Source organism: Microcaecilia unicolor, chromosome 10 (assembly GCF_901765095.1).
Source record: "Microcaecilia unicolor chromosome 10, aMicUni1.1, whole genome shotgun sequence".
Taxonomy (NCBI): Eukaryota; Metazoa; Chordata; class Amphibia; order Gymnophiona; family Siphonopidae; genus Microcaecilia; species Microcaecilia unicolor.
In genome coordinates, this window is record NC_044040.1 from 9,996,717 (window position 1) to 10,014,999 (window position 18,283).

Below are 18,283 nucleotides of genomic sequence, written 5' to 3' on the forward strand. Positions count from 1 at the left end.
TTATGTGCCTCACACAGCAGGTCTGTTTAGTGATACCTGTTTTTTCTCACACATTTCATGAATGTTCTCAAAATACTTTGCCTTTACTTTCTGAGGTTGCACTAAATATATCTGTAGCTAGAAACAACCATAAGGTCTAATGTTGCTTTTCCAGCTCTTGTTAGGGCTTTGCCTGGACCCTAGGTGATGAGACTGGTGTTATTTCCACAGGCTTGTGCAAGGTGGATGAGACGCCAAAGGGCTGGTACATACAATACATTGACAGGGATCCAGAGACCATCCGCAGACAGCAGGAGCTAGAGAAGAAGAAGAAGCAGGATCTGGATGACGAAGAAAGAACAGCCAAATTTATTGAGGAACAAGTTAAAAGGGGCATGGAAGCGGCAGAACAGGTGAGCAACTAAAGCACACATAATTCTTTGCCGGCAAACATTTTTATTCCATTTGTAATTTTGGAACATCGGAACTGAGATAGTATCTATTCAGGTGACTTCATGTGACTTCAGCTGTCTCAAGTTTTTATCCTAGTTATCTTTTTGTTTGCTTAATAGCTCCCAATTCAAACGATTTTGCTTATTATGCTTTTGTAAGTTAAAAAAAACAAAAGCAAAATCAAGTATTTGGAGTGCATAATGTGGGACGCTGGTTTTTTGTAAATCTGTCTTCTGTCAATTTGATTTTGATTTTTTCCTACGCACTGTAACTGTTCTAAACATGGTGGTCCCTGCTCCAGCTGCTGAACAGTGGGGGTTGGCAGTAGACACTTCTCCCTTTTGGTCAAGCTGATAAGAGACTCCTTGAAAACTGCTTTTTAAAATCTGAGACATGTCTTTCAAACAGTCATTCAGTATCAAAGTGGTCCATTCTTGGAACAACTCCCAACTATTTTTATTAAAGCTAAGTGTTCGCTTTTCTGGAAATAGAAGTGTGAACTGGGTTTTGTGGGATTTTGTTTTGCAGGACGCTCCAGTTTATACAGAGTTAACTAGGGAAAGCGAGGAAGAGAAAGGTAATTAGACTTTTAATATCTGAAATTCCTAGAAATATTGTTAAATTGTACTATGATGGCTGTTTGGTTTAAACCCAGCTTCAGAGACCTTCTTATTGATCCGTATGTTTCCTCTCTGTAAATGGATAACTTAAATGCATAACTTTAATATTATTTTGTTGGTTTTGTTTTGCCCAGTTGTCTTTAATCTGAGCAAAGGTGCCAGTACTTCAGCAGGAGCTTCCAAACCAAGGTGAGGTTATTTCACAACGGTGTCTGTTACATGTGTGAGTGATAGTAAGAAACCTTTTTCTTTTTTGTTATGGAAACATTCTGTGCTATTGAAGATCTCCTTTCTGGAGTCATTCTTCGTGTTGTGTCCTTACTTCAAATGTGTCATTATGATGCCCACCTGGGGTTCTGATTATGAGTTTCATTTCCGTGTTCTGTCCTATGCTCATGCCTTTTTCAGTAGTAGCTGCAGGATGAGTTACGTTCAGGTACAGTAAGTATTTTCCTGTTCCTGGAGGACTTACAGTCTAAGGACCCTATTTACTAAGCCACGCTATAGGCACACTAGCAATTTTAGCACACGCTAACACTAGAGATACCCGTAGGAATATATGGGTGTTTCTAGCATTTAGGGCACGCTAAATACATTAGTGCACATTAGTAAACAGGGCCCTAAATTTGTATTTGAGGCAATGGAGGGTTAATTGACTTGCCCAAGAGCTGCAGTAGGAGCTGCAGTAGGATCTGAGCTGGGCTTCCCTAGTTCTCAGCCTACTGGTCTGATCATTAGTCTACTCCAGCTCTCTCTCCCATGTCTGTGGAGTGTGATGAAAATCTATGTAGCAATGTATTAACTTCCTGATTTGGAAATTTATGGTTCTGAGATTTAAGTTCTGGGCCTGAGTCTGCAGAGTTGGGTATCCTGTTGCTTTATAGGACTCTAAGGTCATGGTAATTGGTGTAGAATGATTTGTTGACATCCTGGGAGTGGAGGAGTAGCCTAGTGGTTAGTGCAGCGGACTTTGATCCTGGGGAATTGGGTTCAATTTCCACTGCAGCTCCTTGTGACTGTGGGCAAGTCACTTAACCCTCCATTGCCCCAGGTACAAAATAAGTACCTGTATATACTATGTAAACCACTTTGAATGTAGTTGCAAAATACCACAGAAAGGCGGTATATCAAGTCCCAGTTCCCTATGTCCCAATGTGTTTGGAATTTAAAAAATGTATTGATTTGTGGGGATTTGCATTTGTATCTGGAGGATGCCTGTAATTCAGCTAATTTGGGGTCAGACTTGGTGGCCAAGGAGCATTTGGCTTGATTTCATTGCCTTGTCCTGTGTGGGGGAGGGGTACCTTGGTTTGCTACCCATTGTGCTCTTTGTCACTGATGTGGTCTGACCATTTTCGAGTAAAGCCTCATGTATTTCATAGGAAGTTTCCATGGGTTCTGGTGGAAACATTGAATGGAATCACCCCATGTAAATTGAGAAGTGTTTTCAGGCAGCAGTGTGCCCTTGATATATTTCAGTTCTTTCCCAAAGAAATCAGAATGTGTGCTGTTGTGGCAGTCATCCAGTAAGAGTCAATGATGGCTGATGCTTTAAAGCAGGGGTGCACATCAATTAAAAAATTTAATTGCTGAATTAATTGTGATTAATCATGCAATTAAACATTTTAATCACATAAAGTGTCCCTCTCACATTTCCTCCAGCTCAAAAAAAAACAGTAGTGCAGATGATCTGCAAGATCCAATGTGGTAAAAGCAAAGGAGCAGATCTGAAGAAAACCTTTATTGCCCCTGTTGTAGCCCTGCAAAGGGCGAAACACTTCCTGTGTCAGGCATCTGGCTCTTCTATCTATTGTAGTGAATAAAATCCTTTTAAATATGATTTTCTTTAGATCTGCTCCTTTTACTGCAGTGCAAAATATAGACAGCAGATGTAAATTCTCAAAACTGGCATATTTTCAGTGTGGTACTTGAAATATAAAATCATTTTTCTTACCTTTTGTTGTCTTGTGATTTTATTTTTCTAATCATTTTGTTCTCAATCCCCTGTTCTGCTTCTCTCTCTCTCTCTGTTCTCTGAGCATTATTTTCAGGGCCTCCTGTCCATTCACTATTTCTTTTTTTTCTCCTCCTTTCTTCTTCACCCCCTGTCATATATCCATCTTTCATGTTTGACTTTCATCATTTCTTTCTGCCTTGAGACCATCTTTCTTCTCCAGGCTGTCCTGGTCAGTTTGGGTACTGGATGAACTCACCAAGCTTCAAAAATACACCTTTATGGATGTTATTTGTGCACAATGGTTTGTTTGATTTGTCTTGGGGATTGTAACGATGTGCTTATAAGCGGCATTATACAGTGGTTTGTTTTTATGACATATATATTTTATTACCAAACGTAATTCTGGGTATTCTATAAGAAACGGTTTCAAATTACAAAATTGGTAAATATAACAGAAACCTTCAAAAAAATTTTTAACAAAAATTATTTCTCTCATTACTCATATTATGTATATAATTACTTTTTGTGCAGAATCCAGTAAAATATATAGATATTTATTTGTTGTGCTCAGTTTTGTTGGTGTATTGCTATGGACTGAAAATCCAAGCTTAGCAGGGACACCACCCTTACATCATAGCACATCCTACCTCCATCCTAATAATGCTGTTCAATAGATGGGCAAAGTCCAAGAAAAATATTAAGAATTGATGTTCAAAATAATGAATAACAGCTACTTAGCTTAAGTAGAGATGTACAGAGTCAAAGATCTTCTTCCTGCCAAGTTCTTGTCCACTGCAATACTTTTTTTCAAAGAATCCTTCCGTGCAAAGTTTAAGAACAAAGAGATCACAGTTCAGCAATTCTAGTGATCTCTTTGTTCTTAAACTTTGCACGGAAGGATTCTTTGAAAAAAAGTATTGCAGTGGACAAGAACTTGGCAGGAAGAAGATCTTTGATTCTGTACATCTCTACTTAAGCTAAGTAGCTGTTATTCATTTTTTTGAACATCAATTCTTAATATTTTTCTTGGACTTTGCCCATCTATTGAACAGCATTATTAGGATGGAGGTAGGATGTGCTATGATGTAAGGGTGGTGTCCCTGCTAAGCTTGGATTTTCAGTCCATAGCAATACACCAAAAAAACTGAGCACAACAAATAAATATCTATATATTTTACTGGATTCTGCACAAAAAGTAATTATATACATAATATGAGTAATGAGAGAAATAATTTTTGTTAAAAATTTTTTTGAAGGTTTCCATATATATTTTATTGTCAGTGCAAACCACAATAAGATCAAACGTTGATACATTCCAGTGGCGATAAGGACACACATAAGAGACCAATTCAAGTTGACACCTTTTACAATGTCTTTTTTTTATTTTTTAATGAATTGCCTTCTTGTAGTGCCCTTGGGAACAATGCACTGAAGGCTGCAGTTTCTTCAGCATCAGGAAAACGAAAGGAATCATCTCACGGTACCACACAAGCCAAAGAGAAAAAGAAGAAATGTGCCCTTGATGAGATCATGGAGGTAGTGGGTTAAAAATACATTTTATTTGTTGCATTTGTATCCCACATTATCCCACCTCTTTGCAGGCTCAATGTGGCTTACAATACATCATGAGTAGTGGATACAAGAAGAGGGTAGACATTTGGTATTACAGAGGGTTTTGGGTTACATGATAATGATGAAGCATAGAAATTCAAACAAACATAATGAGGAAGGTCATTAAAAGTTCTAATAGCATTTTATGGGAGTGAGATGAGTGTCCAGAAGTCAAGAAATGTAGACAATGTGGCCTTCTCAACACTCAGTTTGCGTTCTTTTATAGAGCATTATTATGCTGCAGAAGAGTTTCTGTGGTATCGTCTTTCGATTTTGTCAGATACAGAAGATTAATATTTCTTTTTTTTAAATTTTTTATTTATGAGTTATTAAATTTGCATTTATGCAATAATACATAGATACACACTTCACACATTAAAGTATTAACTAGATATCTCAAAAAGGCAAAAACATCCTCTTATTTAGTCCACAAATATTGACCCAAGATCTAGGAAATTACAAAAAGGTAAAGGAAAAAGAAATATATAGAGTAGATAGAACCCTCAGTATCACAGCCAGGATAAGCGCTAGCAATCAAGGAATTCACAGCAGTTATTCTTTAGTTGAAATAAACTCAATTAACTTCCCTGGGTCAAAAAAAATGTAATTAACAGCATTCAAAGAAATATAACATTTGCAAGGAAACTTTAATATAAAGGATCCTCCTAATCGGAGAACCCTCTCTTTTAACGTCAAAAACTGCTTTCTTCTTCTTTGAGTCTCTCTACAAAAATCCGGAAATATCTGTATTTTTGATCCAAGAAAAGGAGAGTTCATGTGTCTGAAATAAAGTTTAAATATATTGTCCCGATCCAGTTGTAAAGCAAATGTAACCAGCAGTGTAGTTAAGATTAATATTTCTTTTTACCAATGTGTGTCTAGAGTACATCAGGACTAGAACCCAAGGTTGTAACCAGGTTGTAAGATGGAAAGAAATCTTTGTGTACTGTATTGAAGGCTATAGACTTGCCCGGTAGACTAAGGGTAGACTTTTCCCATAGTGGGGTTACCTTGACCAGCAGAGGTAGGCTTCAGAATTGCTGCTTAGCAGCAATTTCCTGGTGATAGGAACCTTAAAAAAGAAGCACATGTTAAAACTTGAAGGGACCAGCCAGCATGTCAGTGATTCCCAAACCTCTCCTGGGGAAGCTTCAGCCACGTCTGGTTTTCAAGATATCCACAATGTATATGCATGAGATTGTTTTGTATACAGAGTCTTCTTGGTAGGCAAATCTATTTCATATTCACTGTGGATATGTTAACAGAGGAAAGGGATACTTCACAGGGCCCTCGTATAGTGCTCTCTGCCTTGTTACTCCTTTAGACTTTTTAGATAATGTGAGATATAAATTTGTAAAATAAATCAGTTCTGTATTTTTTTTTTTTTTTGCATTTGTACCCCGCGCTTTCCCACTCATGGCAGGCTCAATGCGGCTTAGGTACTTATTTGTACCTGGGGCAATGAAGGGTTAAGTGACTTGCCCAGAGTCACAAGGAGCTGCAGTGGGAATCAAACCCAGTTCCCCAGGACCAAAGTCCACCACTGTAACCACTAGGCCACTCCTCCACTGTAGCCTACCCTCATATTAGGTTAGGCATTAACTACAGCTGTCTGCCCTTGAGCCAGACCCAGATTGCTCACATGGCAATACAGGTCATCTTACCATCGCCCTTAAAAGACTACAGGAGAGTATTTGGCTTGTTTGAATTTCTGATTTTTCCACTGCTTTGGTATTGACCATACTGAGAAGAAGCTAGCTGCACATGACCACATTTAGCAAACCTCTGAAGTTCTCTCTGTCTCCATCTGCTGGTAGAGGGACATAACCCACAAGTCTCTGGATTGATCTGTTGGGACTAATGGAAAGAAAATTAGCAGGTAAGAACTAATTTTTCCTTCTTTGCACAGAGGTTGTGCAAATCTTAGACAGGTGGAGGAGAGTTTCATAACGGGGCACCTATGTTGAAATGTGGGGTAGCAGAGAAGTGAAGTGCACCAGGGGTAGAATAGTAAATCATGTTCCATTCGGTTTGCCCAACAATTCAGCCGCAGCATAGCTTAATCGTATGTTGTGTGTCAGTATACAAAACAAAAATATACAGTTATATCTATTTCAGTACTTTGTCTAATTACAGGGTGGGTTAGCCTCAGTCACACATTTACAGTACCCAAAAAGCTGCTAAATTGTGGATTGTTTTCCTGAATTAAGTTAAATTCTGAAAAGAATCTGAAAGTTAGCCTAACTGAGAGTTTATAGAACAGCTGTTAATATTTACTGGAAAGGAATGGAGAACAGCAGGGAATATCACACCTCTATCTGTGGTGTGACCACTCCTTTAATATCGTGTATAGTTTTGATCAGCCCCCCCCCCCCCCCCCCTCCTATAAAGAAAAGTTAAACAGTTTGGGCTCTTCAGCTTGGAGAAGGGATGTGCTTGGGTAAGTAAAGAATAGTACTAAGATGAGGGGACATGCCATAAAAATATTAGGTATAAATTTTTCAAAACTGCTACTAATCTTTCTTTTTACTCTGCATGGTTAAGCTGTGGAATTTGTTGCCAGAAGATGTGGTCAAGGTTTTAAATGGGTTTCTTTATCATCGTGCCAGACCAGTCTAGATGTGTGGGTTTGTCACCCTACCAACAGATGGAGACAGAGATCCATAACTTTCCAATTCCTTCGTTGTATGAGGGGTGAAGAAGCTGAACCATTTCCAGTGTTTCCTGGCTCCTGCAGTTGGTGAACATGTGTTGATGTGATATACTAGAATATTAAAATATTCCTCTAGAGCAACAGGATTTAAGGCTATATTACACCGGTCAAGTGCAGGTGGAGGAGGATTGAGGACCAATAGAGATTGAACCAACTCCCACCCCTGGGCAACAGCCCTGTGTTGGAGACGGCATCAGCCCTTGCCTTTCCTGCCTTTCCACTCGGTCTCCAACCTCTCACCACTGTCTATTGTCTTTCTTTTAGCGAGGGAAACCTTAGGGGCTTTCACAATCATGAAGCAATAAAGTTGAAAGAAAACAAACAAAATTTTTAAGCAAACAACTCCACAATGGGAGTCTGACAGAGAAGGGGAGCAAGGTTGAGAGCAGCACAAAGTAGACTGGCTGATCTTTGGAGATGTTGCAGTGGGAGAGGGACAAGAGAATTCACTTGTGCAATGCAGCTGGCTCCTGTGCTGCGGTTGAGACACCAGGGCTTGTGAAAGGGGGAAGTTAAGGTCTGAAGCACTCCAGTTCTCTGAGGAAAAGTTCATAAACCATTATTAGCCCTGTTCATTAGGAAGCCATAGCTTATCCTGGGGAGTGAATGACTTGGAATGGATTTGCTGGGTATTAGTGCCTTGGATTGGTCATTGTTGGAAGCAAAATGCTGAGCTCGATGGACCTTAGATCTGATCCAGTGTGGCACATCTTATGTTTTATGTATGCACAGTATTTCCATTCTTGTGAATATAATACATTTATACTGAAAGTCAAACTCTTATGTATTGTATTTTCATAGCAAGAGGAGCAACAAAAGAAAAACACACGAACAGATTATTGGTTGCAACCGGTAGGTACCACTTTTTCTTTTCATGTATCTCCTGGCATCATTTAGACTAGGCCTTCATAGATTTTCCTCAGATTTAGAAGCCAGCCTCTTTCATAATGCCTCCCCTAATTATTAAGACTGTTTTCCCATTCTCCCTCTCTTTGGGAAAAGAAAGTTTTAATCAGACCTTTAGCACACAACTACTCAGTACCAGCAGACGTCAGTGGCCTCTCTCCACCCCCCATGCTGTCAGCTGCATATTGGTGACTCCTGATATCCACATCTGAGGTAGTTGTCTTTCTGCTTCACAATGTTGTGATCCAGGTCCCCACTGGTGTCTCTCCCACACACGCTGTCTCATTCCAGCTCCTTACCTCTGACAATCAAGTCACCTCGCAGCCAGACCTCAGGCTTAGCATACCTTCCCACTGCTGTATTTTGCCAGCATCAAAGAAAGAAGCCATTTATCTACTCCCTTAGCTCTGGCTTTCAGTGGGTTTTAAGCCATACGATACACAGACTTGCACTGGTAGGTTCTACACGTGCAACATAAACCCAATGAGAGTTGCAAGTACACACGGAGTGCTTCTTTCTTTTACTTCAGGGACATGGAATCCCAAGCACCAAGGTTTAAGTTTTAGTGTCCATGGCAATCTGGCACCTGGAATTTGATGGACCCAGGCCAAATTGCAGAAGGATATAACAGAGACAGGTGCCAATGAGTCTTGAGCTCTCTAGAGGAACAGATTAATTTGTCCCACGATGGCTTAATGAAAGGTGTGCTTAATCACTAAAGTAACGCACAAAAACTGGAAAGGAATTTTGTTTTGTTTTTTGTTGTAGTAAATTGTTAGCTACAGTTAGCATCTTCTGAAAATTTGGCAATTTTGTTAATATTTGTTGGATTTAAATAATAAGATAGGGTAGTATTGGTTTAGGGTGGCTTGTCTGAGAAGATATGACAATATACTCTAGACAATACAGAGTAATATTTATATCTGCTGTTTAAATGTTTGATTGTAACCCACCGTGAGCATGACACGGCAGGGAATAAATCAAATAAAATACACCTTTTTTTTTTTTTTTTTTTTAAGTGGAAGTCTTTGATTTTTCTGTCCAGTGATGTGGGTTAAGATCTGGCAGTTTGCACTTGGCATTTCTGGGAAGGGCAGGAAAAGCAACTTTATAGAAGCCATTCAGATTAGAACTGCAAAGGTCTGGCAGTTTGCTTATCCTTTATTTTACTTTTCGTTTCAGGAGATTGTGGTGAAAATTGTGACAAAAAAGCTTGGTGACCGGTACCATAAAAAGAAAGCTGTCGTGAAGGTCAGACTGCCTTGCTGTGATCAGAAAACGCTTTTTTCATTGTTGAAGTTAACGATGGTTATTCTGAGGAGGAAGAGAGATCGCCGATATAAAGTCAAATTAGTATCTATTTTTTAAATGCATGAACGCTCTGGGTTTGATTTGTTCAAGGTTTTCCTCTGGGGTTCAGAATAGGCCACAGTTGCTTGATAGATCATGTCCGGTTTTTGGTCTCTTTCTTGCTTACGTAATATTACATAATTTTTTTCTCCCTATGTCAGGAAGTAATTGATAAGTACACAGCGGTTGTAAAGACTGTTGATTATGGAGACAAACTGAAACTGGATCAGACACATCTAGAAACGGTCATTCCAGCTCCAGGTAAACTCAAAAGCAGCCAAACCAAACAACCTTCCTTCACTGGGTGTGGAGTGTGATGCAAGGATCTGGCATGCTGCCCATTTTCCCTCCCTACTGCCATACCACAGACCTACCTGATACTTGTCTTTAACTTCTGAGGGGGCTTAATATCCCCCCTCAGGTACAAAACTTATAAAAGTTTATTATAATAGTTACATAAGTACATAAGTATTTCCATACTGGGAAAGACCAAAGGTCCATCAAGCCCAGCATCCTGTTTCCAACAGTGGCCAATCCAGATCATAAATATCTGGCAATACTGTTACAAAAATAGCAACATAGAAATCTAAATTTACCCATAGAGCTAGTATGTCAGCATGTAAATGTGATAGCAATGCACGTGGTTTACTGTATTCTGTAAGTTAGACGCAGAAGCGGGAACCCTGTCCATGTGTATTCCCACCCCGTCCAGTTACGTGCTATGTAGGTTAGATGCATAGGAGCCAACTTTTCAGAATTATTGAGGGTGCTAAGCCCAGTGGAAATAACCCCTCCAATTTTCTCAATAATTGGGGGTGCTCAGGCCCACAGAGTCGGCTCCTATGGTTAGATGGCAAGTTCATTTAAAATTTTCTACCTCGCCCTCTGGAGGACCATCATGGCAGTTTACAGTCTAAAAATAGCCCTGTTGCAGAATACTGCTTGGGCAGAACATCGGCATATTTGCATATATTTGGGCACATGTATAGGCTAAAATTCTAATCTAGGGCTGCATTTCGATTTACAATTTTTAATCACAATTAATTGCGCAGTTAAAGGTATTTGTTTATTTATTTCCCACTGCAGCTCCTTGTGACTGTGGGCAAGTCACTTAACTCTGCGTTGTCCCAGGTACAAAATAAGTAATATGTAAACTGCTTTGATGTAACCACAGAAAGATGATGTATCAAATCCCATCCCCTTTCCCTTCCCTAAAGGACTAATCTCCCTCCCTCCCATTCCCAGATCCAACATCTCCTTCTCCAATTCCTCCAGATCCATTATCTCTTTTTTATTTTTTTTGGGTGGACTTTTATACTAGGCATGAACTTTTTTTGTATCTTTGCTCCGCTCGGTTCCCAGGCCCCACGGTGTCTGTGCAGAACTGCTCTTTGTATGTGAAGAAAAGAGTTTTGTGGAATCTTGTACTGAATATTATTTACAGCTGTGTTCTTGTTTTTAGGGAAGAAAATTCTGATGTTAAACGGTGAACACAGGGGAAGTCAAGCCATCTTGGATTCAGTAGATGAGAAGACTTTTTCTGTCACAATAACAATCGATTCTGTAAGTGCATAGGCTTAAAATCTGAAAGCCAGAATTCTTCAAGACACCCATTGCTTAGTAGATTTTCCTTTGAGTCTTAATGAGAGAACCTACAGAAATATAAAGCCTTTAGCTGCACTTTCATTTGGCTCACTAAGAACTTAAATAAACACCACAAAGTTTGTTTTCCCTGCAATGGAAGTTGTAAGTGTTCAGTGGTTTACTACTACTATTTAACATTTCTAAAGCGCTACTAGGGTTACGCAGCGCTGTACAATTTAACATAGAAGGACAGTCCCTGCTCAAAGGAGCTTACAATCTAAAGGACAAATGTACAGTCAGTCAAGTAGGGGCAATCAAATTGGGGTAGTCTAGATTTCCTGAAAGGTATAAAGGTTAGGTGCCAAAAGCAACATTGAAGAGGTGGGCTTTGAGCAAGGATTTGAAGATGGGTAGGGAGGGGGCTTGGCGTAAGGGCTCAGGAAGTTTATTCCCGTGAAGAGCTCCAATTGCAGGTTGTATGTTTTGTCTGAACAGAGCTTGCAGCTGAAGGGTCAAATTGATTGTTCTGATGTTCCCAGTAGAATATCTGAAATCCCAGCCAGAACTGGGAAATCATTTTTGCACCTCTGCTTAAGCCATTCTTTGGTGGTGTTATACCTTGAGTCACTTTATACGATAGCACAAAAAAATAAGACTCAATACCAACAGTAACACCATTCAACAAAGATTAAAAAAAAGTAGCATAAACATTATAACCAATTTTTACAAATTTTATTCCAAATTTCCAAACCAAATAACCCAACTGTTCAGAGTACAGAGCTCTCACAGTCCCTGAGGGTGTTAAACCCGGGGTCTCTCGCCCCACTTGGACCCTGCTGTGGGTACCTTTGGCTTTTGAGCGTCAGCTGTCTGGCTCTGTTTTTGGGCAGACTGGCAGTTTAGAGTGCTTTGGGATCTGCCTTACTACTTCTTTCTGGCCTGAGTGTCAGTAAACAAAAAGCAGCAGACATTTTTTTGCTATTTTTTTCCCTTCGGTGGTTGTTTTCATGCTGCTCTGACACTTCTCCGGGGAGCTGCAGAGTTCCCGTTGGATGTGGCAGGGCATTGTGGCCTCTGCGCAGCTCTGGAGCACTCTGAGTTGGGATGTGGGGGTCCGGGCAGGTACTGCGCCAACTCCAGTATCCTGGGTTTCAGCGGGTCTGTCCTTGGGGAAGCCTGTTTGGGTGGTTTCTTCGTTTCCTATGGGAACATCTGCCATTTTGTCCCCGGCGTCTGGCCTTGTTCTCCCTCCACACTTAGAGGCTTTTTCTGCCCGGGGTCTCTGCCGCGCAGCCCGACACCACCAGATGCTTCAGGAATTGATTTTCGCCTGGATTTTGTTTTGGCCATGTACAAGGTTTTTTGTTTGAAGCAGGCTGGGGCTGCTCTACTGAAAGGAGCTGTGCTGCAAGACGATTCTTCTTCCTTCCCCCCCCCCTTCTAAATGCAAGCATGGAGAATGGGGGGGGGAGGAGGAACTCCTGGACTGTGCTTCTCAGGGGTCGAAGGCTTTACCTGGCTGATCTGAGGAGGAGAAGACCTCAGGGACCAGGATCAGCCAGGGGGGGATGACTCCTTGGAGGAGGAGCTGCCTCCAGGGGAAGACATCTCAGTTGTTCACATTTTCCATTGGGAGGAGCTGCAGGAACTGATTTTCCAGGTGTCTTCCTTGCTGCAGTTCGAGGAGTCTCTCTAGGAGTCTCATATGGTGCATCCCTTGCTTAAGGGGATTTGCAGATCCTCCCGCTCTTTCTTCATGCACCAGGACATTCGGGATGTCATCCAGGTGCAGTGGGCTTCTCCCAGCGCCCTTTTTCGGGTTGTGAAGTCCATGGTTCGCCTTTATCCTATTCTGGAGCAGGATCGGGAGTCCTTGTGTCCCCCCCCCTCCCCCACACACAGTGGAAACAGTAGTCTCGGTCACCAAGAAGAATATGATGCCCATGGATGGTGGCTCCACCCTTAGGGACCCCCAGGATCGTTGACTGGAAGCACTGCTTAAGCAGAGTTTCGATGTGGCTGTCTTGGCTATTCATGCGGCTGTTTGCGGGGGTTTGGTGGCCCGGGCATGTTTTCGTTGAACAGAGAGTCAGATGATTGGTCCTTGGTGAATCATGAGGCCGCCAAATTGGAGATGGATGCCTCCTCCTTGTTGGATGCCTTGTATGATCTTCTGTGTTCGTCCCCTGTCAGTGGCTCTTGGTGTAGCGACCTGGCAATTGTTGTGACTCTGGGGCTGGTCGGTGGATGCAGCATCCAAGTCTAAACTGAGCAAGTTTCCCTTCTGAGGCTCCCTATTGTTTGGTGAGGATCTGGATAAGTTGTTCAGAAGTCTAGGAGAGACAGATTCCTCTGCTTCTGGAGGATAGGCCTCGTCCGGTGGGCAGAAGTGTGTCTGGGAAATTTAGGTTTAGGAAGGCACGTTGCTGTAGGCCGGGTAGAGGAGGTAGTCCTCAGTGTAGCCGTTTCTTTCAGAGAGTGCAGTCTGTTCGGGGAAGGGGGCAGGGTGCCAGCAGGGCCGGGACTCTGGACCTTTCAGCAGCTGGCTCCAGCAGACCTGCACAGTGAAGGTGTCAGGGGGATCCAGTCCTTGGTTCCCGTAGGGGCAAGGCTGCAGGAATCTTATCAGGAGTAAACGCAGATTAATCCGTGGGTGCCTGAGGTGGTTCGTGATGGCTGTGTGCTGGGGTTCACCCACCCTTTGCCAGACACTTTTGTGGTGTCTCCTTGTATGGCCCCTTTGAAATTAGGGCGGTTCGGCAGACCCTTCGTCGGCTAGTGGCCTTAAAGGTGGTGGTGGTGGTTCCAGTCCACGAGAGGAAACGGAGTTATTATTGTTGTTGTTCTATCTATTTTGTTGTTCCCAAGAAAGAGGATTCCTACTGACCTATTCTGAATCTCAAAGGGGTAAATTGCGCTTTTCAGTTCCTTTCCTTTCGCATGGAAACCGTGCACTTAGTCATTTTAGCGGTGCAGCCAGAGGATTTCCTGTCGTCCTATGGATCTGACAGAGGCATACCTTCAAATCCTTATTCGCCCAACTCATCAGCGTTTCCTTTGTTTTGCCATTTTGGGGAGGCATTATCGGTTTTGTGCGCTTCCCTTTGGTCTGGCAATAGCAGCGGCTCCCTGTATCTTCTATCCCGCTGGTCTCCCCAGTCGCACTCCCTGGAGAACCTGGTGAGAGACAGGCTGCTTTGGTGGTGTCAAGTCATCTCAGGACGCATGAGTCAGGATTCCCCACAGTGGACTGTGGTGATGATGGACACCAGCCTATCCGGCTAGGGGGCACATTGTTTGGGAAGAGTGACTCAAGGGGAGTGGTCTCCTCTAGAGGCAAGTTTGTCGATAAATGTGTTGGAACTGAGAGTGATCCGGGTGGCCCTCCTAGCCTTTCAACCTCTTCTGGTCGGAGCGGCGGTGCGAGTCATGTCTGACAACATCCTGGCAGTTGCCTACTTCGATCATCAGGGACGCTCGATAGCAGAGGAAGCGTCTTTTCCTCATGTGGGCAGAAGTTTATCTAGTAGGTCTCCGCAGTTCACATCACCGGGGTGGACAATGTACAAGCGGACTTTCGTAGTTGACCCCGGGAGGATGGAAGCTCATTCCAGAGGCCTTCTCTCAGATAGTGGACCGTTCGGGCCACCCGGTCATGAACCTCATGGTGTCTGCCGTCAACACTCAGGTTCCTTGCTTCTTCTGCTGGCGGAAGGACGGTCAGGTGGAAAGACTCGACGCGCTGGTACAGCTTTTGCCCAGCGTGTACTTGCTTTATGTGTTCCCCCCAGCCCTTGATAGGCAGATTCTGCTTCGAATTCAGCATCATACCGGCCAGGTTGTTTTGATGGCGCTGGGTTGGCCACGCAGGCCGTGGTATGGAGATCTCATTCGGCTTCTCATGGCAGATCGTTTTCGATTTCCACCGGTAACAGATCTTCTGTCTTGAGGTCCGGTGCTCATGTCAGATCCAGCTTGGTTCTCGCTTATGGCTTGGCTCTTGAGAAGGCATGTTTGTTGAGCACCGCACAAGCATGCAAATTGTGTGAACATGTAAATGTGAAATTTGGGGTGGTTCATAAAAATAGATTGGTCTTGTACCAAATATCAATTATGTTTTCAGTCTTCACCTCTTGGGTTGACTCGTTCATAAAAGGCAAAACGCAAACAATATAATGTTTGTGAAGATTTCTTTCTAGAATAATAAATCCCAGTTACAAACCGGACTTGTTTATATGCCTGGTGGACCATTCAGGAGGATAACCTCGCTGCAGAAACTGATTAAACATATCCTAAGCATTATCAATTTATAAAGAGAAGAATTCATCTGTGAGTCTGAAAAACTGACATGTTTTTTTTTTTTTAATACAGGGAGGGTGACATCTTTCAAACTGGAAGATCTCTTTCCAGTTAATTCTGTTTATGAAATAGCAATAATTAAGATTGCGGGCTGGATGTGTTACATATCCAGTAAACAAATGACACATATCTAAAGAATATGTAAACTATAAATTCACATTAGAAATACTCAAATATTTTCTGAAGAAACGATAACGTCATCAATATAATATAAAATTGGTTATAATGTTTGTTACTTCCAGCCCTCGTGTTCATTAAGTTTAACCTCGCTGCACTGGAGCTCGCCAGTACCCAAAGCCATTCAGCTTGCACAAAATGATGGATTATTCAGGAAGTTTTAGAAGGGAATGGGGGTACAGGCACAGGAGATGTTCTGCCTATATGTATGTTGGAATTTTGCCGTAGCTCTTCTTGCCTGTCACTTCTTACCTCTCGCCAACTCTCGCTCTGTTGCTCTCTTTTGCTTTTTCACCATGCTTTCTTGTTACCAAGCCATGCAAGATATGACGAATGGATCACATGATCTCATTTCTAGCCATATCTGTAGCTGATCCCACAGTCCCTGGTTCTGGCCAGAAAAACCCTTCAAGGATCAATGGTCTTGACAGCTATTGTTAATTCTTCTGTAGGTTAATGACAGGGAGGTGTTGCATGACCAGCTCGTCTCTCACATTATACATCTGTACTCCTTCATCCATAGGGGCCGATGAAGGGCCACAAGATTGAAAGGGTTCCATATGAAGATATTTCCAAGTTAGCCTGAGAATCGCACATTACAGTATCTGGAAGCCATAAATTGCTGTTTGCTGAGAAAGCAAAAGACTCTACTGTGTCAGAGATTCTATACCGCATAGATTTATCAAATTTATAAAAACTATGTAGATTTATTTTTAAATAACAGTGCAATCCTGTTGTAAAGGAATTTTTTTTCTTTTACGTTTTCAACAAATTGTGTATTTAAAGTCTAATTTTGTACTATTTCGTGTTGTTCCTGTATTGAAAATGTCTTGTTAATTTTGTGCTGGGATACTTTCTTGATTTCACAAGGGTTGTCTCTTCTGCCCTGGGAGAAGCACACCGTTAATCTTAAAAGAATAGCATAACAGTTCTCAGACAGAAATTGTGAAAGTTCTGTATTTGTCACAAGTTACTCTTCATGTTCCGTTTGCTGTTTAAACATATACAGAAAACAATGAACATTTTAGCTTTTTAAATAAAGCCTCCCTCTGGAAATCCAAATGACTAGCTGTCTTGTTCTGTTTTGATTTTGCTTTCCTGGGGAAAGACAGGAACAGGAAGCAAACGCAATATAATCTGAGAGAGATCTATTTGTTGTTTTATATTAGCAAGCTTTTCGCTTGCCCCATGCTAACGTGCTCTGACAGCCTACATATTTCTATTGAGAGATTAGTGCGATTTATTGATCTCTAATCAGAACGTTCCATAGTATTGTGAGCCAACAGTGCTGAATGAATATATCGGAGAACTACCACATTATGTGTTGAAGCTGGCAGCAGAGCACCTCTGTTCCCGATTAAGGTTGTTATTTTAGAAGGATCTCCATATTTAAATAGCAGCTTTTACATGTGTAAATCGTTTATTTTGGCAGCCCTGACCCCTAGTGCTCGAACCACAAGATAACTTCTAGGGGTCACACTGCCAACTTGAACCTGGGACCACAGTGAGTAGGAGTGACTAAGAATCGCTTCTGTTCCCATGACACCAGAGAGAGAATCATAGTGGAAGAGGGAGACGCTTCGGAATCGGGATGGGTCCTGCAGCCAGGGAACAGCGATTTTGCAAAGCTGCTCCTATACACTTGTGGTCTAAAGGAATGTATTTTCCTTAGCATCCCTCCGGACCGGCCCAGGATTGGACTGATGGGTTGTGCTTGCCTTCCAGCAGGTGGAGACTGAGAAAAAAACTCCTGACTCTAGAGAGCCAATAAGAGCCCTGGTCATGTGACCCTAGCTTCAGTATTTTCTCAGTCTCCCAGCAGGTAGGAAGTGAGCCCATTAGTCTCTCTTTATTAGTCTCTGATATATTTTCTGCTTTGTACTTTATCCTGTGCTAAAGGAATTATTTTGAGGCTTGTTAGTATTTTATCTTTCCTTCTTGTCAGCCTCAGGGGTGTTATACTCGGGTGTCCCGGGTCCCTCCCCCTATTCCTCCCCATCTCCCTTCTAATAATTACAGTTTACAGGGACGGGCTACCCTTTTGACCAGCAAAGGGGTACTGCCTTTGGGAGAGGCAGCCAATTTAAAAAACAAAAAACAAAACAGAAGCAGTGCTTCCCCATTAACCTAACGAGCAGACAGCTCTGTTTAGTGTTTGGTGTGTGTGTGCCCAGGGAACAGCGATTTTGCAAAGCTTGTGGTCTAAAGGAATGTATTTTTATTTGCCCACGTGCCGCTTTGTAAAATAGCAGATCTTGTTGGGTATGAGGAGACATAGATGTACAGTTCTGCATGTCCATAGTTCTATCTTAAAAGAGGTCTTTGTAAAATACATGGAAATTTTTTAATATCCCAAAATGGACATCTCAATTTGCATTTCCACAACCCTTCTGAAATTGGGCTCTAAATGTCTCTGTAGGGACAAAACAGGCCCTGCATATATGGCTCTATGTAGCATTATGAATCTGACTTTTCGTATAACAGACTTAGGCCAGTGCCAGTTTCTATGCAGAGCTTTGTTCTCAGACTTCAGGCACATTGCTGACCCATCAAGGCCTGAGCAAGGCAAAGTAA

General features: G+C 42.0%; 1 protein-coding gene across 1 annotated transcript in view; it reads left to right on the plus strand.

Moving 5' to 3' along the window:
* The window catches only part of KIN (Kin17 DNA and RNA binding protein), a 49,696-nt gene extending 32,919 nt beyond the window's left edge, over window positions 1-16,777 (plus strand). The window contains exons 5-13 of the mRNA XM_030215954.1: window positions 211-392; window positions 961-1,009; window positions 1,187-1,241; window positions 4,419-4,545; window positions 8,135-8,185; window positions 9,422-9,490; window positions 9,751-9,850; window positions 11,052-11,152; window positions 16,233-16,777. Coding sequence (XP_030071814.1) covers window positions 211-392; window positions 961-1,009; window positions 1,187-1,241; window positions 4,419-4,545; window positions 8,135-8,185; window positions 9,422-9,490; window positions 9,751-9,850; window positions 11,052-11,152; window positions 16,233-16,295 — 797 coding nt within the window. The 3' untranslated portion in view covers window positions 16,296-16,777. The remainder of the gene's footprint in view (window positions 1-210; window positions 393-960; window positions 1,010-1,186; window positions 1,242-4,418; window positions 4,546-8,134; window positions 8,186-9,421; window positions 9,491-9,750; window positions 9,851-11,051; window positions 11,153-16,232) is intronic.
* The last annotated feature ends 1,506 nt before the right edge of the window (window positions 16,778-18,283 follow it).